Here is a 21,523-nt window from a genome sequence, read left to right as displayed (position 1 = left end):
TTAGCGGCTTGTGGCAGGGCCGGGGGGACACTTGGTTGTCCCCCCCACGATGGGGAGCGATCTCTGAGGGGGAGAGAGGCCGGGGTCGGAGGTGGATGTGGGCTGGCCCGTGGTTTGGGTTTTATCTGGCTTCTCGTTCCGATGTTGGCCTCTAACGTGTGGGAATCGTCTTGAGCTGCCTCAAAATGCTGACCGTGGGCAGGAAGGCCCGCAGAGGTAGAAGGGAAGGTGGGTGCGGAGCCTGGTGTGTGGCCTGGTCCGGGCTGTGCGAGGGGAAAGAGAAGTCTCTGGAAGGGGGAGGATGAAGGTGTGGAACTGGAGGCCCAACAAGTGGGGGATATGTGGTAATCAAAGAGGGAGGGAGGCCAAAGGTGAAGGATACAAGGTCTGGGAATTTTTTGGGATTTAAAACCCATCCTTTGATTATTACTACCCAACTATAGTATATCACCCACACCATATATAGTGCATATGACATCTTGGTTATCATTTTTGGTTGAGGGTTGTATTGTGTGCTTTTAAAGCCTGCAGACCCCATCGCTTCTTGCCTGTGCTGATTCTAAAGAGTGAACTTTCACGTGCAGTTTTGTGGTTAAGAACTTTCTAGGCTGTAGAAGGAGAAATGCTGCAGGTGATTCGGTTGTGAAGGGAAGCAGACGTGTATTAATAGTACTAGTAGTAATGGTAAAGGTCCAGACTTTATTATTAGTGTTAACGTAATTAACGCTGCAGCATTTCTGCAGAGCTTTGTGGAAAGGTCTTTCTGGAACTTATTTAGAGTATGTTAGATGTCTGAAAACTAGTCTCTAGGAATGTAATGTATTTCTAAATGCAGTACGTTTCTTAACATTGTCAGATAAGTATAGCTAACACGCAGGTTTTATGGGACACTTTACCCGCTGTGGTTTGGGTTGTTGCTAAAATACTGCAAGGAGATAGTGGAATTGTAGTAATGTGTGAGATAATACAGATAAAATACAGGTTAAATACAGGTTGAAATGTGCTACTCTAGGCTCACTCTGATGCACTTGAAGTGACTTCAAAAACCTCCTTCCTGTTGATTTGGTCGTATTACATGGGCTTATCCAAAACACTTAGCAAAGCTAGGAAAAGATTTGAGTTAAACTTTTTGTTTATGTTAAGTCTTAGCATTTCTAATTAAAGAACCAAAAATTATGAAGGGAATACTTGTACAATTTGCAGACAACATCACAAGCTGAGTGTAAGATGTAGACTGCTTCCTGGTATCAACTCCTCTTGTAGGAAGGAAAGCCTAATGCAAAACAGTAAGAAAGCTTGCAACTTCCGTTAGCTTACCCTCTCATTTGATGTGCTGCAGCACTTCCCCCCCTCCCCAAGTAAATGAATAAATCCTTTACTGAGAATACACTGTAACTTGTACTTAGCCCTGCCCTTGACTTCCTTTTCTGGCCTTTCATTTTTCTGCTTCCAGTAGTGATTGTGATGGCAGCCTGTTCTTGCTAGAATCAATTCTGTAGCAGGGCAAACTTGAATTGATTTCTAGGCATGGTGGTCTGAAAGATCTTGGGGCACTTCCAGATCTCCCTCTGCCTAATGTAATTTCCCTAGCAGCCCATCTGTTTTCTGGTCAAAAAGCCTTGCAGTTTTGTCTTTGCCCTCCAAGGACTTCCAGTTCTGCAGGAATCGTTTCTTTGCTGACAAACAGTACATGGTGTTTTCTCCCTTTCTGTATCTGCACTGTTGTACATTATTTTTAGAAACTGGCATATTTGAAATGCTTAATAAAAGCAAGCTTTGTTGCTGTCACCTTTCACACTTAATCTCTTGCCTGGTTTGTGCTCCTTACAACCCAAACAGAAGGCAGTTTTTTCTGTGGGACTGTCAAGCTCTCCAGGAGGGGTTTGACTAATCCTTTCCAGGAGATTTTTTTTTACTCAAACCTTATTTAGCAGTGTATCCTAGCCACCCCCTCCTTGAAAATAAATTATTTAAAAACCCCACAACCCCCTTCATAGAGCTCCTGCCTCTGACCTGTTGTGAGCAAGGCAGTTTTAGTTCAGTTTTGTCTGCAGTTTGTTGAGTTACGATGTTAAAGGCAGAATCTTCACAATGCTGGAAGTTGTTTAGCCAAAAAAGTAAGCTTTTAAGGGGGAAAACCAGTGTTGTCTGCATCATACAAATTACTGCATATATGAATATAATTATATTATATGCCTCTCAGCGGGGTGATGAGGTAATGTACTGGTTGCTGAAATTGTACTGTTTGACCACACAGTTGTTCAGCTTTGCCATAGAGTGTAGATCTCCCAAATCTTAGATAAGTGCAGATGACAGAACTGCACGCGAAACGATGGCATTAAGCTGACTCTGCTGCCAACAGCTTAATTTCCTTTATCCTTGGCTACTTACTTTGTCTCACAGTACTTTTACTTGTCCTGCTGCAGCTCTTTTTGCCTTTGCCTACTGGATTGGACGGGGGTATTGATTCAGGGTTAAAATAACACGGCAGAAGGACTTCGAGCCATCTTGGACCAGCTGCTGGTTCATCATGAGGCTGTGTAAACAGTTACCCTGGCACCGCAGAGGCACCAGGATGAGGAAGGTGGAGTGATTGTGAGATGTAGAAATGGTTTCCTCTGTTGTTCAGTAGTTCTGACTTTAAGCAGCAGCAGCTAGTGGACTACAAAGTAGGGTAGCCAAGCTTTGCTCAGAAACCATAAAGATGTCATTTCAGAAGGAAAATAAGTATCTGTGTCTCAGCCTTTCTGTTCTTGTCTCCTTGCATATTTTTTTTTGTTGTGATAATTTTTTTTACTTTTGTGCCTTTAAATTTTTCTTCTGTAACTCTTGCTTTGTGTGAGGACGTATTGTGCTTGTTTTTGCTGGTGTGCTTCCACTGTAAATACCATACTGAAATCCAGTATTTGGAACACAGAACTTTGCTAGCAAATTTTGCTCTTCCTTTAAGTCATTCAGCTGTCGCTTCAGGTGCTGCTGAAATAAAAACCACTGATGCTTTTCCAGTTAAATTGCTGAGGTGTAGTGCTCAGTGACTTATTTTTAATAAGCCCTGTTTCATCTGACTGTTAATTCTTCAAAAAAAAAAGTAACTAGGACCAGGCAGCTGTTCACTTGCTTCCCTCCTACCCCAAGCAGGATAGGGAGAAAAAGGGGGGAAAAAACCCCCAAACTTGTGGGTTGAGATAAAGACAGTTATAGAATAGTAACGGAAGAGAAAATAATAATGGTAAAAAAAAATATATATAAAATGAGGGAGTGATACAGTTGCTCACCACCTGATGATCGATTGCCCAGCCTTTCCGGAGCAGTGATTGTGAATTCCTGCCCCCCAGCCAACCCCATCTATATACTGTGGGAAGCTGAAAGAGTCCTCAATTTAATATAAGCATTACTTAGCAACAACTAAACCAATGTGTTATCAACATTATTCTCGTAATATATCCAAAACACAGCAGCTACTTGGAAGAAAATTAACTCTATCCCAGCTAAAATCAGGGCAGTAGTAAACTAGATAGCCGATAGCAATTCCAGTGTGGCTATGCATTCTGAAATATGCAGTGTTAAGAACTGGCTTGATGAACCACTCAAATAGATTAGTAACCAAGGAGATGATTAAACTGGTTTTGCAGGCTCTGTTTGACCTGACAGGGAAGTTACCTTCTAGATAGTATGTTCTAGAAGTATGATAGCATCCTTTGTGTGGGCAGTTTTGCTGTCTATCCTTCCCCAGGACATGTGTGTTAGAGAGCGGTGACAACTGTCTCCTGTATGGGTCAACTCTTTCCAATGTCATGCCAATAATTAAGAAGAACTTTCCCCTTTATGCACAGCGAAGGGGGAATTCTAAATAAAAATAAATCTCTTGTCTCTGAATCTTATTCCAATTTGCTTTAGTTTTTACTTTGTAAAAAGTAAAGTCTGTGTAGTGTGGCTGTTCCAGGTGTCTGTTTTCAGCGCTGTGCTATAGCTCTTGTAAATTCCGGGGGAAAATGCTTCGGCCTTTTGACGGCCAGGAGTTGGTGAACAGTACTTAAATGTCACCTATATTTTTTTTCTAGTGTAGAAACTGGCTGTGGATGGACACACAGACACAGAACCAGTGATTTGTTAGCCCTGGCAGTCTCAAGCTCTCTTCCTAGTTAGTACTTTGGTATTATACCACAGTAGTTTTCCCTTTGATCCAAGTGGTGTGCCATGGTCTGTGTCTGAAGACCTTTTTTTTTTTTAAAAAAAAAAAAGTAGATGAAGTTTTGGTTGTCTCTGACTTGCAGCAGTGTTATGGTGAAAATGGGGGTTGCACTGAAGTAGAATGGAGACATCAGCAGCTCTTGCCTATTATGAAAGAGTTCCTTTGTTAAAGGCTTTCGACAGTTACGTGATCAGAAATACACTAACCTTCAGAAATATTACACAGTTAAACCTAAGGAAGGGAAGCACAGGCAGAGTCAAAAATGGCTAATGATGATAATTGCTTGGAAATAGGACACTTCTTCAAGGGAGAAATCTGATCGTAATAGAGTAGGTGGCTGCGCGTCTGAAGGTTAGACTGCATTTTAGGTGACTAATGGAACACCTGTAGTTGCTGGCAACTTAAAAGCTCCTCTGAAAAATTGGTTTATGCCTCTTTTGTATAAAACCTGAGTTTCTTATCTCTCCCTTCCCATCTTCTATTTGGGAATAACCTAATTTACTAGGGCATAATCGTGTTTATGTTGTGTCCCTAAGGATTGTGTGAAGTGATGTTGAAATTTTCTCCTGTAGCAGTACATCCATTACGGATAAAAGTAGCTTTTGAAATATCAAAAATGCGTGCTTTACTTAAATTGCTCTTCTGAGAACATAGTCTTTTATTTCTTATAATTTAGTTAGTTCGTGTATTGATACAGATTTAATAAAATAAGGAGCTTGGCCTGACAACTGGCAGTTGCAGGAGATGCTACCAGTCTGTGCTCAAGGTGTATGAATGGTAGCTTATGTTGAATTTGGGACTGATTTAATATGTAGGAGGTGTCCTAAACAGCTTTCTGTAGGGATATAAACTTGTGAATACTGCTTGCCAATGATGATAAAAGAGGCAAGAACATGAAAATGGATTAGCTTCTCTTCATGCTTTTCACTTTCTTTTTTTTTTTTGGGGGAGGGAAAAAAAAACTTTGCTTGGGAATGTGAACAGATAGCACTTCTGCCTGGAACTGAGGTTTGAGGCCTCAAATTCAGCTGTAGACCTACGCTCTGAGCCTGTGCAGCTTTGCCACTGGGCCAAGCAAGAGGCATTGGCATTTACCAACATCTGTTTGCTGCTGACAAGTATTTCCCAAGGCTTGTAGTTGGGGTGGGATTGTGAAGTAGGTAATTATTACATATGGACTTGGTACAGGCATGAAAGTTAGAGGGGGATGATTTAGTTCTTTCACCAAAACTTTATTGCTGGTTGGCTAGTGGTGAGATTACTTAAGGGATTACTTGTATGCTAAATCATTAATATCCTTTGCGCAGGCTTGGGAGGAGTTACACAGAAACTCCATGTTCCAAAGGAGAGGGAAGTATTGACTTATCCTTAACCTTGCTATATTCTTAAGATAAGCTTCCTTGTATCGCTTTCCAAATCACGAAGTGGTCGTTCTATCTGCATAATATAATTTGAAAGCAGTTATAAAACTTGGTGTAAAAACTTTTTGAATTTAGCTGTGCTAAAAGTGTATTTGGTGAGGCACTGTTGGTAAGCTAAGACAAAGCTCAGCCCTTCCCTTGGAAAGGTGTCCTGGTGTTGTCTCCTCTGTAGCTGCTTCAGTCACACAGGACACATCCAGGGCTCTAAAAATCACTTTTTCAAATGGAGTTTCAGGCTCTTGTTTTCTGTACTGTTTTTTTGCTGGAAGGCATGAGTGTTTAGTTAGAGAACATGCCATCTGTGTAAGAGATACTTGAATGTCCAAACCGATATTTGCTTGGCAGTTTTCATGCCTTGGTTTTGTGTTGTGGTTCCCACATTAGTAATAAGAGTTATGAGCTGCTACAAGGTCTGTAACCGTTTTCAGATTTGATTGTACACTGTGCATTAAGCAAATAAGCTTTGTTCATGTGTAACAACACCTGAAAGTTTGTTTTTGTCAGCTGTTCCTGTTGTGAATGATGTCCTTTTGGCTCAGAGGTGTTTGGGTGCAGTTGCCCAAACCATGAGGGGGAGGGTTGCACGAATTTAGTCCATAATCCTCAAGGCCATCACTATTGTTAAAAAACTGGCTGCAGTTGCAGGTTGCTGTAGTGACAAACTGGACATGACCTCAGCAAAAGTCTTTAAAATACAGTTTTGTTGTAGTTATAGAACATCCCCTCCATCATCAGAAGTAAATTAAACAATAAGAGCGGCAGATCTGGTATGCAATGTAGTTTTGGAGTATTGGATAGTGCTGTTAAGCCTTTAAGACTCTTAAATTCTTCTGGTTGCCTAAACATGCTTTGGAAAGTTGAAAGTTTGTTCTCTAGCATGAACTTGTGCCCCTACAGACACTATTAACTCTGCTTGAGTTCTATTTGTAAGTCTACGGGGCTATGGCCTGAGGCAGCAGCGTAAGGGAAGGAGGGGATGTTTGCTTTTATACTTTCAAAAAAGTATTAGTTGCAGCTCTGGTTTGGGAAGAAAAATTTGGAATGAGATTCAAAGGAGCAAAGGTGAGCAAGGCACAGGTCTGTTTTGTGTTTTGTTTTTATTGGGGTAGATAAACTGAGCAGAATGCTAGGAGTGTTGCCTTCTGTATCAACCTAAAGAAAGCTAAATTGAAACCCATTTACTTAAAAGGTCTTTTGAGCTATGTCTTGCCAAGATATACCATATTTTAGATGTGACAATGCATTGGGCACCTTACAAGTTAGTGCACCTCTAAAGCTCCTGTTACAGATTTTCTTCTTCTTTGGTTATCCTGTTAAATTAGAGCTTGGAAGAGGGGAATCAAATCAACTGTTAAGTAGTGAGAAGTTTTCTTCCTGAGTCTGCCTCAGTATCTAACTGCATATAGACATCTGCCAGTAGTATCAATGGCTGTTGGCAGTAATTCAGGAATAAAACCCGGGAAAGGGGATGGTGAATGAAAACACCAGTGTCCCATGGTTGAAAGGACAGAAAAAAAAAATGAACTAGGGAAAGAGGATTCATTACTTCATAGATTACTCCATGCTTGAAAGATCTAGCTAATTGTATTGCAGTTCCTGAATGGAATGGAAATTTCACTTTCTGCATAAGGCATTTCGAGTCCTTCATAAGGAAGAAATAGGCGATTTGTTTGGGCTTTTGCAGGTACATAGGTTGTGGTGGTGTGCATGTGTGTCTGCTGTTCTGCATATGGACTGTGGCAGTGTAAGAGCAAAATTATGACACTTCTGTAGCATGATCTGCAGAACTAGCCCACAGGGTCCTCCACTTGGTTAATGTCTGTTTTGTATTAAATATTTAGCTTTGTATTCCTTCGCTCTGTGTACAGTGCTGACTTCACCTCTTTGCCTTCTCTTATTCAGATCATGGAGCTGAAATGGCTACTGTATGTGACTCTGCTGGCTCTCGGGACTCTTGCCATCCAGGCACATGACATGGATGATGACAATGATGGTGATGATGTAGTTGATATTGAGGATGACTTGGACGATGGCATAGAGGAGGTAGAAGAACTAAAGCCTGAAACGAGCACTCCTCCTCCAACTCCAAAGGTTTGGCATGGAACTTCTTTTAAAAATTGAATTACCATTTGTGTTGTGGTTAATGTAAGTCTGATCAGAGTTGTCTGTACTTTGCTAACATTTAATATATTGTGATGTTATTATAGATGTTATCTGGGACTAGGGCTTGGAATTAAGCCTGGCTGCTTCATTCCTATTCTCATGTTCCTCACATTCTTCCTGAAAACATAGATTCACCCTTGAAGTTTGTGATGTGATTATCAGGAGTTAATGCTAATGTTTCCAGCTAGATATATACTTTAGTTTTAGTTGTAGACAACAGCACAATGGCTTGGCACAAGCAGCAGTATTTACGTAACTTCTGTATGTATGCTGCAAGGGTGTTCCAGGTAGGCTGTACTTCAGTGTAGAGGGGGAGTGTGAGCTGTATATGCCTGTGTTTCTTTAGGGCAGAGAATATGCCTTGAAAGGTGCATAAATGCCTCTCTTCTCCCATAGGTTACCTACAAGGCCCCAGTCCCAACTGGCGAGGTGTATTTTGCAGAGTCCTTTGATAAAGGAACTCTGGATGGGTGAGTATAATCTAAAGGATGATTCACTATAGCAAATAATTTAAAAATTATGGTGAAAGGCAATGAAACCGTCTCTAGAGCCTGTGTTATTCAAAACTGAATGAGAGGGCAGTTGTTAGGGAGGATTACAGCAGTGACTGTATGGGGTGATGAGGCTGTATGTTAAAGTGCTGAGCTAAACTAGTATTTCCTTAAGTTCTATCAACAAGGGGAGGGTGAGCCATACATGCATAATGTTTTAATCCTCATCTGACTTTTTACTTTCTTCAGGTAATGTGAGGATGATGAGGTACTACTTTTTTTTTAAACAAGACACTTGAGGCTGTGATCGTACTTCAGGGGTGGGAAGTGGCAAATGCAGAAAACTTTGCAGGTGTGGAGATAGAGCTCTTTGGGGGATCAAGACACTGGGGTGTAGTCATAGGACAGCAAGTGTTATCTTAAGGGCAGAGTTTTTAGTGTGGAAAAAAGTATTGTAATCATTGGATGTCTGTCTTCTAGATGGATCCTTTCCAGAGCCAAAAAAGATGATACGGATGATGAAATTGCCAAATATGATGGTGAGTCCAACACAAGTTTTGGGTGATAAATGTTTCTGATGTTTTCAGTCGTATCTGATAGAGGTGCAAGTCTTTGTTTTCTGTTTCCCAGTTAAAATTGTATTTACTGAAGAAAATGGGAGGAGTGTTTATATACCCAGCTAACATTATGAAGTGCAGTTCTGGTTTAGACAAAATATTGTCTTGGAGATTTTGAAATAATTATTAGTGAATATGTTACGCTAATGACTTGATAAGGTACCTGGTAGTGTGTTATTGCAGAATGCTGACTATCTTGTTCAAAATTGGGCTAAACAAAGACTGTCTTGAACAAGTTTTGATAACATTCGGTTAATTTCTCTCCAGGTAAATGGGAAGTTCAAGACATGAAGGACACTAAGCTTCCAGGAGACAAAGGGCTTGTGTTGGTAACTCGAGCCAAGCATCATGCAATTTCATCCAAACTTTCAAAGCCTTTTGTATTTGATACCAAACCCCTTATTATACAGTAAGTAAAGGATAACTCAGTGTTCTGTTATTTCAAGGGTGACATGATAACAGACTGAAGTTAATTCCATAACTGAGCTGTTGTTGACTGTTTTTAATGACACAAGATGCTGTAACCTATTATTATACTGTTTAAGTAAGAGTAAAATAGCAACCCAGATTCCCGAAGTGGGAAGTTAGGGAACAGCATGAGTACCTTTGGAGCCTTAAAAAGGAAAGAAGTCTATGAAAACTTGGTAACCTGTCTTGAGACTTCAGTTTGATTGTAGTGACAAGGTCAGGCAACTGACTTTTGTACTGCTAATTGTGAAAGTGCTTGTCCTTTTGGACAAAAACTGGTCTGTATGTAGGTCGGAGTACTTCCTTATGCAGCGAACTGCCCTGTTTCCAGGGTGGAGTGGATGGAGTGGTAAAGATACGCTCGTTTCCTCCTTCCTTTGTCTGGGTTCTGTCTGGCATGGGAGGTGAACAGCTTGCCCAACTCTGGCCACGACTGATGTAGAAGAATCTGCTTGCGTGTATGTTAGACTAACAAGTTGGGGGAGAAAAAAATCATTCAGGGTGACCAGTTGAATTGCAGGTTACCTACTTTATCAGTTTTAAACAAAGAGTAAACTAATTCATATTTGTGCGAGATAATGAATTGGTCACTTTGCTTTGCATGACTTTTGGCTTAAAATACAAGGCTAAAAATAAATCCCAGTGGTCATCCACTCCAGCTGCTGGCATTGAGAGAGGATCAAGCATACTTTGCCTATTCCTGACAGAGAGGTTTTGCTTTTTTCAGATTCTTTGGCATCCCTAAATATACTGTTGTATGCTTATAACCCTAAAGGGGCTTCTCCTAGGATCCAATTGTTGTTGCTTTGATAGTTTCACAAATTGAGTTGTGTGTCTGCCATAGTAGTTGTGTGGAAAATAATTGGCTTACTTTAATCTCTGTTGCAGCATCTTACATATTGGAGAACTTTTCCTTCCTTCCTTTTCTCTACTTTTAGATCATAATCTTCTAGACCAGCACTCAATTCCTTTAATCTTTTCTGTCAGGTTGTCTTCTAAATCCTCATTTTTTTTCTTATTTCTCAGGGCCTTGTGAATATTTGCTTAGTACTTTGAGTGCAGTGTGTATTTTGCTAATCACTGGGCGTATGATTTAAAGCAAATGACAATAAAACAGTCTTAACTCTTCATTTGTACTTGAAAATTGTTGTTGTATATTACAGAGGTAATTTTTCCTCATGTATAACACGTTCTCCCCTTCTCTGTCCAAAATTAAAATTAGGTATGAAGTAAACTTCCAAAACGGAATAGAATGTGGCGGGGCCTATGTGAAATTGCTTTCAAAAACACCTGAATTGAACCTGGTGAGTAACGCTACAACTTTGAGTATTGGCTGTGACAGGAAGCTTGCTTTCTTGCTTCTGCCTGAAGAAACCTCTTCAGTAAAGGCAGTGAGGGCATATTTAGGGCTGCATCACCAAAGCATTTTGCACTCAGCAGTTTCCCACTATTTTCAATTGGAGTGGATAAATACTGAAATCTTTCGGCCTCTTCAGTGAAGACTGGAGTTCCCTGGTAGCTGAACAGTTCTAGACCTTTGCTAAAGTCTGCAATACTTCAGATTTTCCTAGGTTCTAGGACCAAAGAGGAGGTATCTAATGAAAGCAGCCAGTGTATGAGAGAAACCTCAGGAAGCTGTTGCACAGAAGAAAGGTTCCATGTTTCATTTTCTAAGACAGACTAATGCAAATAACTGAAAAATGTACTTTGCATTTATTGCCTTGCCTTTGCCAGGTGAACCCACTTGTTAGTTACTGGGTGTATTTTAAAATAAGTTTTGAGAAGTTGGACTGGACAGAACCTTATACGTTCAGGTGTACACGCTTACTGTATAGAATCTTTTGCTTCATAAATGCCCCTTGAATGCATTGTCTTAAAGGCGTGGCCAATGGAAGAGACTATGTTATAGCTCCCAAGGATTAAGAATCATTTTCTCTGTCAATCATATACCTGCCTAAAGTGGTTTAGCCTCTTCAGACAAAGCTTAACTGCTGGGTCACCTTGCATAGGCTTTTGTAGCCTATGAGTTTTCTTTTGCCATCTTCCTAGATGTGACAGGAAGTACATTTTATGACTTGTTGCCCTTCCTTCTCCTGACCACCTGCAGTCTCATTTGATTTGTATTAACACAGATTCCAAAATATTAAAAAAAGACACCCAGAATACTACTTGGCTGTGTAACCAGTTTCATACGTGCATTGAATTTTAAGATAAGATTAGCAAGAACCAATAGACTTGTTTGCAGTGTCCAATGATGAGATTATTATATCCAGTTAGCTCTCAAATTGAGGCAGTACACCAGTTTATAACTGTAAACTAAATACAACTTGGCCTCAGTTTTAATTATCACTTTGCATGAAAGAAACTGGACTAGCTAGTGACTCATTATTACCAGTAACTGATACTTCTATATGGATAGCTTGTAAAATCTGTTAAAGGAGAAGCCTCTGCCTGAGCATCACACACTGTTCAAGGAGTTGCACACACCCCACCTGAGTTTCAGCCGCTGGGACCAGGGTCCCTTCTCAGTGGCTCCAGTGAGCTGATGGGTGCCCCTTTCCAGTGCTCTCGGGTGTGCTTCCTCCTCTGGGCTCAACCCTGGGTTTGCTGCAGCAGAGTCTCAGGTGTCAGATTTTATAAAAATAACTAAATTGAAAGGTACAGCAGCAGGGTCAGCTAGCTGGGTGCCTCTGCAGAGGGGCCATGAACAAAGAAATCCCTGGGCAATTAACTCCTTATGATCTGTACACCTGCCCCTCGTGTGTTCTTTGCACATTGTTCACATGTCTTTTAGTCCAATGGTGTTTTTTTGGTCTGGGGTCTTAATAGATTCTTCTTCTGTGTCCAGGCAGGCTGCTGACTGCTCTTATCTTGTTGATTTGCAGTCTCTGCTGATGGTTGTAGCCTCTTTATCTTCTGGTTTATACTTCCTGTGTACCTGGGCTCACTGGCAGAACATGGGGAACTGAAAAGTACCAGACTTAGGGAAAATACTACCAAAACATCAGCGTGTTATCAATGTTTTTCTTCTGCTAAAGACTAAACACAGAATTGTACGAGCTGCTAGGAAAATTACTAGGAAAACTAACTCTTGCAGCCTAAAGGCTTCAGCAAATCTAGCCACTCATGCTAAGTAAAGCTAAGCAAGTAGCAAAAATTGCACTGTATAATAAATTACTTAGAATTATAATAATTAAAACTTACTTATTTAAGCTAAACAATAATTCTCAACAGAGTACTTTGTTGTAATTTAGAGACGTACTTAAGCATTGTGGTTGTCACTTACACTTCTCTTTGATAACACTTGAATAGTTGTTGTTTTCCATCTGGGAAGTAGAGACCAAAGGTGCAAAAATCAAGTAGCTGGGATAATTCTGGTGGCTTTTCTACGGGCTTGTATTCAGCCTACAAGCTTCAGTGTGCCCACTTCACTGGCTTGATCTGCAAGTTGCAGAACAATTTCTAATGACTTGGGAGTTCTTATGCCTGACAGTGACTTAAGTGTATTTCAAAATGATGGAATGAAGTTTTGCATTGTTTTTAAAGGATCAGTTCCATGACAAAACTCCGTACACAATCATGTTTGGCCCTGACAAATGTGGAGAGGACTATAAATTGCACTTCATCTTCCGGCACAAAAACCCAAAGACTGGCAAATATGAGGAGAAACACGCAAAGCGTCCAGATGCAGACCTGAAGACTTACTTTACTGATAAGAAGACCCATCTTTATACTCTAGGTATGGTGACTGGTAACTATGAATATTAATACTGCTACTATTTTTCCTGATTCAAAAGCTGATAAAATGACCCAGATGAACAACTGAGTTTGTGTCAACACACCATATGCCTAAAAACCACTTGAAAGCTCTGAATGCAAAAACTGGCCTTATTATACAAAGGCTTACTTCTTCCTTGCAAGGAGTCTTTATTCATGTAAGAAAGGTCATGAGACCTTGAACTTAATAGTTCCAGGAGAACTGAATTTCAGAGCAGTCATGAGTAACTTGATACACTAAGTGTATCCAAAATAATTACCAACATTTATAAACTGCTTGAATGTTGACCCCTAGTAAATTAGGATATATTAGGCTTCCGATTTAGAGGGTTAGTTCTTTTCTCTTGCTGCTTTGAGAGCACTAAACTCAGTGGTTCTTGCAGTACAAGTGGTTCTTGTCTGGTCTGGTATAGTAGCTATGACTATCATCTTTCAGGGCAGGGACTACTTGGGAGGATCTCTCTAGTTTTTCCTACTAAGAGGCAGCAATGGATAAAGGAGTGAGATGAAAATCCTCTGAGTCAGTAGAAGGGAGTCTTATTCTAGAGTAGAATGTGAATACATGCATTCTTACTACTGAATCAATACGTGCTGTGCCAAAGGCAACTTGCTGTGGTAACTGGTAAATCACTCTGAGCTTCTTTGTGCTTTTAGTGTATTTAAAGTAGAACTCCTGCAATAAATAATCTTTCTTGCAAGGTGAGATGTTATACATCATCACTAGTTATGCTTTGTCATAAGGAGAAGGCTTCTTAATAATTCTTTAAGACAATTGCTGGGCAGGTGGTAGCTTGGACTGCTGAAGTTTTAGTGGTACAGTGGGGGTGAGTGATGCTTTATGATGTGTGCTTTGCATCATGTATGTCATGGCTACATAACTTTTTTCCTTACAGTCTTGAATCCTGATAATAGTTTTGAAATACTGGTTGATCAAACGGTTGTCAATAGTGGGAATTTGCTAAATGACATGTCACCTCCTGTGAATCCACCCCGAGAGATTGAGGACCCGAATGACCAGAAACCTGAGGACTGGGATGAGAGACCGAAAATTCCAGACCCAGATGCTGTTAAACCAGATGACTGGTAAGCTGTTGGAGGGGTGGAATTGAGGGAGGCCTTAGCCTGATAATTTTTTCCTGTTCAAAGTCTTTCTCGTCTGACTTATGGAAGGTTTTGGGTCTCACCTGTGTAATCAAACACAGTCAGTTTAGGCACCTGAGCAGCAGTTTGGTGGACAAAGGCAGATAGGATCTGTGTCCTCTGGGAATTACAGTTTAGTGTTCCTGTTACTGTGCTGGCCACAGATGTAGGTTTTACTGAAACATCTATGCTACCTGATGCTTTCATCCCTGATGAGATCAAAAGATGAGCTGCAGAAGGTATAACTGTAAGATTGTTTAATGTGTGACTGAAATGTGTGACTGAAAACAAGTGACTGAAATATCTGACATCCTAAGTCAGAAACTGATACTGGGTTTCAGCCTTTGAACCTATGCTTTGTGAACCATAAACTCAATTTCAAGCTCAAGCAATATGTGTTTGCAGTGACCACTAAGACATGAGATTTGCTGTAATATGCCCTTTGTAGGTTGGTTTTAAAAAATTAGTAGTATTACCTTACAGTAGGCACCATGACTGTCGCATGAGGCACAGGTATAGGTAACAGATGGCAAGGCAATTCCAGTCTGAAATCACAGTGACAACCATCCAGCTTCACTTCTGATATGTTTATATCAGTGGGCTTGTTCAGGTTTTGTAGAATAATGGCTTGGGGTTAAGAACTTTTATGTGTTGTGTGTGTTAATACGTAATATTCTGCTCTCAAGGGATGAGGATGCTCCTGCAAAGATCGCAGATGAAAATGCTGTGAAACCAGAGGGCTGGCTGGATGATGAGCCAGAATATGTAGCAGACCCTGATGCTGAGAAGCCTGAAGATTGGTATGTTTACTGCCTGTTGCAAATGACAGCAAATACTTCACAGCTTTGGTACTGGCTTTTATGAGTATAAGAATAGTTAGTTCATTATTGCTTACTAATAGAGCTGTCGATTCAGGTTATCTTGCTTCAAAAGTAGAAGGGCAGAGTTGGTCTGAGGAGTCTTGTCTTGCATTCACCTGTGCACTTCTGAATTCTGTGATTGTAAGCTGAACAGGGCAGGGGTGGTCATCTTGCAGTTGTACCATACTTGGAAGGGATGGCAGGGGAGACTGTGCACAGGGACAGGCTTTTGTTGAGCCTCTGTGCTTCCAAGCTACTTCTTGAAATCATCATTCCTTCTGCAGCGTCTTTATCTGCAGGCTTATGCTGTAAAAGCTTCAGTATCTACACTTTATGGCAGGGATCTTAATTTTCCCATAAATCAGACATTGTCTAAGTCTTAGTCTGTATAAAGACAAGGGGAGGACTTCAAAACAGAATTTCTCTTTTCAGGGATGAGGATATGGATGGTGAGTGGGAGGCACCTCAGATTGCAAATCCTAAATGTGAGACAGCCCCTGGCTGTGGTACCTGGCAGCGACCAATGATTGACAATCCAAACTACAAGGGCAAATGGAAGCCTCCTATGATTGATAACGTGAACTACCAGGTTGGTGTTCTCATTGCTTACACTGCTGGCCATTGCAGTATTGCTCTTATAGAAAGTCATTCTGATTTGGATTTGGCAAGTGTAATTAAGAATGCAAATACTGTCATGGTTGTACTGTGTTTCAAATGGACAGATTCAAGTGCTCTTTTACTTGGCTCATTTCTTTGTGGCACAAATGAAAATTGATTCCCAAAACCTGACACGTTGCACCCTAGGCATTGTAATTAAGTGCAATGGATTGGTCTTCCTCTTGCTTCAAAATCTGAAAACTAAAAATTATAGCAGGTGAGGCTGAATGTCTTGTCTTTCCTAGGGTATATGGAAACCTAGGAAGATCCCAAACCCAGATTTCTTTGAGGACCTGGAACCTTTCAAGATGACTCCCTTCAGTGCAGTGGGACTTGAGCTATGGTCAATGACTTCTGACATCTTTTTTGACAACTTTATCATCTGCACTGAAAGAGCTGTGGCTGATGATTGGGCCAATGATGGATGGGGACTGAAAAAGGCAGCTGATGGTGCTGCAGAGGTGAGAAATAAAGGTTTAAGTGTGTGCTTGTGATTGGAACAGTGAGAGCATTGCTGCTGTTCTTTCCCACAGTCTTTATTGATACTTACCTATACGTGCGGTGACTAGGGGTTGTGATAAACCAGATTGGAATCTCAATTCCTAATTATAATATGGTAATGGTTGCTATAAATAGCAATGAGTACTTGCTGCTCTTTTGTGAGGTATTTGCTCTGACAATTGGACTGTTAACTTTAGCCTAATTCTTAATTTTTAAACTATGGGAAAAGTGCTTATGCAGGTTAGCATTAACTTTTTTGAGGTATGAAATACAATGTTCAAAGTTGCAAGAAGCCTATTTGAAAATTCTGTAGTTTAACCATAACTACTAAAACTTGCTGTATGGGATGAAATTTGTGGAATTTGACAGGCTTTTTTATCTTACAGCCTGGTGTTGTGGGCCAGATGATGGCAGCTGCTGAAGAGCGTCCCTGGCTTTGGGTAGTTTACATCCTCACTGTGGCTTTGCCGGTGTTCCTTGTGGTACTTTTCTACTGTTCTGGGAAGGTATGAATTTCCTCTGATAATAAGTAGTATAATGTTTAAAAGAGATCTAGGAAAATGGGTGTAACATCACAAATAATTGTTGGGTTTTGACAATTTTGTTTAGAAACAGCCAAGTGCTGCAGAATACAAAAAGACTGATGCTCCTCAGCCTGACGTGATGGATGAGGACAAAGAGGAAGAAAAAGACAAGGGGGACAAGGAAGAGGAGGAGGAAGAGGAAGCAAATGAGGAAAAGCTAGGTAGGTAAACTGGATAATCTTGAAACAGTTTTGAGTTTTCTCTTTGATAGAATAAAACAGGAGGATTGGCAGATGTGGAGTAAAGCCAACTGTGAACTGAAGGTAAGTCAGAAATGAGAACAGGATTTTTTTTTTTCTATTTCCCTTAGAAGAGAAGCAGAAAAGTGATGCTGACATAGGAAGTGCTAGTCAAGAGGAGGAAGAAGAGGAGGACGAAGAGGATAGGAAAGCTGCATCAGAGGTAAGAGTGCTTAATCTTTAAGGGAAGTCTTATGTGGTTTTTTTTTCCTTTAGTAGGGCTTGTTCTACATGACTTAAGTGTTAAAAGTTAACCTGGCTCATGTGAAACTCCCTCCCAATGTCACAACTTCGGAAAACTCAATCACCCTGCAAAGTAGGAGTTGCTGTGGCCAAGTTCAGCAGAGCTGGCACCTTGCTACAGGCACTGCTGTAGACCTTGCCCTGTGAGAGGGGTGGGATTGTGTGGAATGCATCTTCATGAGGCAAAAGGCTTATTTGGCTTGAGACACAGTCAGGATGTGACCTCAAGTGCTCCACACTGACATAATGGCTGACTTAAAAATGGGCGGAGTGTTGCTTGAAGTTAAAGGGATTCTTGTGGCTGCAGCAGCTGTTGAATACTCTCAGCAAATAGTGTACAGGCACTGTGAAAACAGGAGGATGTGTGTTCGCCGTGTATAGGAAGGAAGGGGTAGTAGAAGCAGTAGGTCCTTTCAAAAATTAAATCCCCATGTAGAACTGAAAGTAGATTATTCTTTGTAGCTTTTCTCAAAATTATTTTTACAGTTATTCTTAGATTTTATTTCCTTGACATTTACACAAATTACTTTCTTGCAGGAGGAGGAAACTGTGAATAGATCACCCAGAAACAGAAAGCCAAGGAAAGATTGAAAAAAAAGTCATAAGAACTTGATCTATGATTTTTTTTGTTTTTCAAACATGGTTCTGGGAGAGGACCTTGGACACCTTACATTGAAACTTGGACAAACCTCAAGATTTCACCATCCACAGGTTCCAGTCACACTATCCAATGTAATGGAGTGTCTAGCAGTAAAATATTTGCAATCATCTGTTTTAAAGAACATCATTCCTGTAGAAAGAATGCATTTAATACAACGGGCTGTGGATTTTGGAATGTAACATAACTAACCTTTTCATTTTTGGTTTTTAAATATTCTTTTCTGTTTTTAAGTAGATTGGTAGAACTTTTCCAGTCTCAAACCTTGGCTTAATTTAATATATTAATTAGTGAAAAATAACAATGAATCTTGAAAGTGCTAGGTGATAAACTGCAGTTTTATAACTAGGTTTTTTTTTACAAAGATGTAAATTCCTAAATGCACCAGTGTCTTTATATCCCTTCAAATTTGATAAATGTTTAAAGAAAAGTTGTCGATACATTTGACAGCCCCTCTACCCTCAAACTAAAAGGAAACTGGGGGGGGTGTATGGGGAAAACAGTAGTGAAACTCTCTAATCAACTTAATTATTTTGTGGGGAGGGGAAAGAAGAAGAAGGGTGGAAGGAAGGGGTTAGTCTTTAGAATATGCATACTGTGCATGGCTAAAGCCCTGTTAAGTGTTGACAAATTATCTAGGATTTGGAGTGGGTCATCTTAATGTGGCATTTAATCCTGCAGACCTTGCAGATAATGGATTTTCTTAGTTCTTGAACTCTTTGTAAAGCTTATGAGTTGGTGTTGGGGGGGAGGGTTAGGCTACTTCCCCTTTTTCCCCCTCTGTTCAGCCACTGATGCTTTCCTTTCTCTGTGACTGTACAGTTTTTTTTTTTTTCCTGAGTGCAGCTTTGCCTCAGTTGCTGAAGCGCTTCATTTCTCAGCTCATCGTCGAACTCTTTCTTTTTCTAGCTAGGCCTACTCCTTTCCAGGGTCCAAGCACTGGATAGGACAGTGTCCCATATCCTCTCACTGTTATCACTGTATGTCTACTCCTGTAGAAAGGGGGGAGGTAGTCAGGTAGACAAGTTGAACTGAGTATTTGTTAAGGAATAAGAAAAAAAAAAAACCACAACAAAACAAAAAAGCTACCAAGATGTCAGTATTGTAGGTGGGAAAGGAGCATGTGGAATATCTTAACTGGTATGTGAAAATGTTGAAGTCTTTATCTGCTCTTCATGTAACAAATGCATCCTAAATTATGTTGTGAATGTTAGGGAGTTCCAATTCCAGCTGAATAAATTTTTTTAAAGTGTTGGAGTCTACCATATTATACTGTTTCAAACACTTTTTTTTTTTTGTGGAATGCAGGTGATCACTACAAGAGCATACCTCTGAGGGTGAAATCTATGTAACTTCATTACACTGTACCAAATACGTTGGTGTTTGGATGTCTATATAGATAAACTTTTGCCTTTGTTTAGAGTGAAATTAAATGTTCTGAAATTACTCTTCTTGCACTGAATTTAAACACTCCAGTGTTGTTTGGTCATAGCATAGGAGTAGTGTGGGGAATAATTCCCAGGGGTTGGGGAGGGTTGAGTGTTCCAATTACCTTGCAAATAATCTAACCAATTACTGAAAAAACCTTTTGTTTTAGGGTGGTTTGGTTTTTTTTTTGTAATACACCTTTTGCTGCCTGTCCTCATGTTGTATCCCTTGGTTGTTGTGTTTGAAATATTAGTGATCACAAATGCATAGCAGGATTTCTTGATCTCTCTGCAGTGTGCAAATAAACTATTGTAAGCAAGATACTGGAAGTAATTTCAGACTTCTGTTGGGAGCTATTGCATGTTTAGAAATGCCTTTGCCTGTTGAACACCTGGTAAATAACTGCTCCTTATTGCAAAAATAGCTTATACTCTGACATGGAAGATGTCATAGCTTAAGCATTGCTACTCGCTTGTTCTCAGGACTGTATTTTTATCAAGGAGCAGCTGCTATTTATGACTCTCAGTCCTTTGAGATGAAATATATGTAAATGGTTTCAATTCAGCTAATGTTTTGAGCACAACGTAAAAAAATCTATTAATCTAATGTTTTTTTATCTTAAATGCAAATTGCCTTAAATTCCCAAACAGTTCATGTGCATACATGTTCTTTCGAAGCATCAAAAGTGAACTTAAGATCTGCTATCAGCTTTTAAATAATATTATATTAAAGCTAATTGTAAATCTACATTTGCTTCTGCTGAATCTCCTGAAAAGGTCTCCTGTCTGCATGTTACGGCTTTTTTTTTTTTTTTTTGATACCATAGTGTATGCTTCTTAAATAATCACTACAATAAATGAAGACTTTCCAAAATGGATAGACAACTCCAAAGTTACTTCTTATCCTGCTTTCTGACTCAGGTGGCTCAGTTTAACCTCAGAATTGCTCTTGTTTTTTTAAGAACAGGAAGGAAGGAGGAAAAAAAGAAATCAGCTATTCTGCTTCTCGTGAGTACTTTTAAAGTGTAGCTGTGTTTTCGAAGTGCTGAAGCTCTACTTGGTTGTGACCTGGGATTTGAGCTTACAAATACTCTGCCTATGCATTTCAGAGGGGCAGCTTCTGAAAAAGATGCTCCACGGCAAGTGCTGGGGGGTGAGGGGTTAGACTGGGGATGGGAAATCAAACCAAAACCCTGGGGGGAGTAGGTGCAGGCAGGGTCTGAAGCCCAGGGCAGTAGAAATGCTGAAAAAAAAGGTTTTTGGTGCTCGGTAAAAGGAGTGGATAAAGATGCATCTAACCCACTAACCTGTTCCAGAGCTGTTGGATGGGACTGAGTGTCTCTAGGTCTGATTAATGGTCAATTATCATAGCTTGGGGCTGTGACCTGTAAATTGTTTTGTGAGTCCTGGGCCCGAGGAGGGATTTTGGGCAGTGCCAATTGCAGCAGATGTACATCTCCAGGGCTGTCCTTCTCTTGCTCTCCTTCTTTCTTAAAAGCAGTGCTCCACTTTGGCTGTGGTTACCTCTGTGGGGCTGTGACTGCTCTCTCCACCCCTAACTGGTCCCCAGTTAATACCGTTGTTGCCTCATGATTTTGAAAAGAGGGTTTTGATGGGGTTTTTTGTTGCGGGTTTGTTTTTTTTTTTTAGTGTTACTGAACGAGGACTGTGATTTCATTTGCAGAAAAGACCTGTCTATTTCATAAAGGTACCTGTAGATGCAACTTGGAAAAAAAAAAACCCAACAAAAAAATAGTATGTAAAAACTAATCTCAATAAAGAAACTTAAACCTATTTGGTTTTCTTTGTCTAATTAGCAAAACCACCGTCTTCATCACTTCTGCTTGACGTGGAGTGGAGGGAGTAGGTCTGGGCTGGGACCCGGCGGCACAAGTGATGAAGAGGAGGTGACGGTATCCTGTGGGTAACTCGTCTTGCTGCGGGACTAGCTCCCCACCCTCGGCTCCGCAGCCAGAATTCACGTTTTGACCCAAAGCTCACGTTTTGACCCCAAAGCAGCGGTTCTGCGGCGGCAGGTGAGCCGGGCCGCACTCGGCTCCTGCGGGCGGGGCCACCCCCTCTGTC

The 21,523-nt window shown here is 40.5% G+C and overlaps 1 protein-coding gene across 1 annotated transcript; it reads left to right on the top strand.

The window, feature by feature from the left end:
* The first annotated feature begins 7,513 nt into the window (after positions 1 to 7,513).
* Positions 7,514 to 20,312, top strand: CANX (calnexin). Its single transcript, XM_014948049.1, has 14 exons — positions 7,514 to 7,704; positions 8,173 to 8,246; positions 8,748 to 8,806; positions 9,152 to 9,293; positions 10,575 to 10,656; positions 12,899 to 13,091; positions 14,023 to 14,212; positions 14,956 to 15,069; positions 15,562 to 15,718; positions 16,032 to 16,247; positions 16,674 to 16,793; positions 16,897 to 17,032; positions 17,182 to 17,273; positions 17,891 to 20,312. The coding sequence occupies exons 1-14, from the start codon at positions 7,519 to 7,521 to the stop codon at positions 17,942 to 17,944; spliced, it is 1,815 nt and encodes a 604-aa protein (XP_014803535.1). The 5' UTR covers positions 7,514 to 7,518; the 3' UTR covers positions 17,945 to 20,312.
* Positions 20,313 to 21,523: the final 1,211 nt, after the last annotated feature.

This window comes from Calidris pugnax, unplaced genomic scaffold (genome assembly GCF_001431845.1).
Source record: "Calidris pugnax isolate Ruff unplaced genomic scaffold, ASM143184v1 scaffold27, whole genome shotgun sequence".
Lineage (NCBI taxonomy): Eukaryota > Metazoa > Chordata > Aves > Charadriiformes > Scolopacidae > Calidris > Calidris pugnax.
This window is presented reverse-complemented; position numbering and strand designations above follow the sequence as displayed.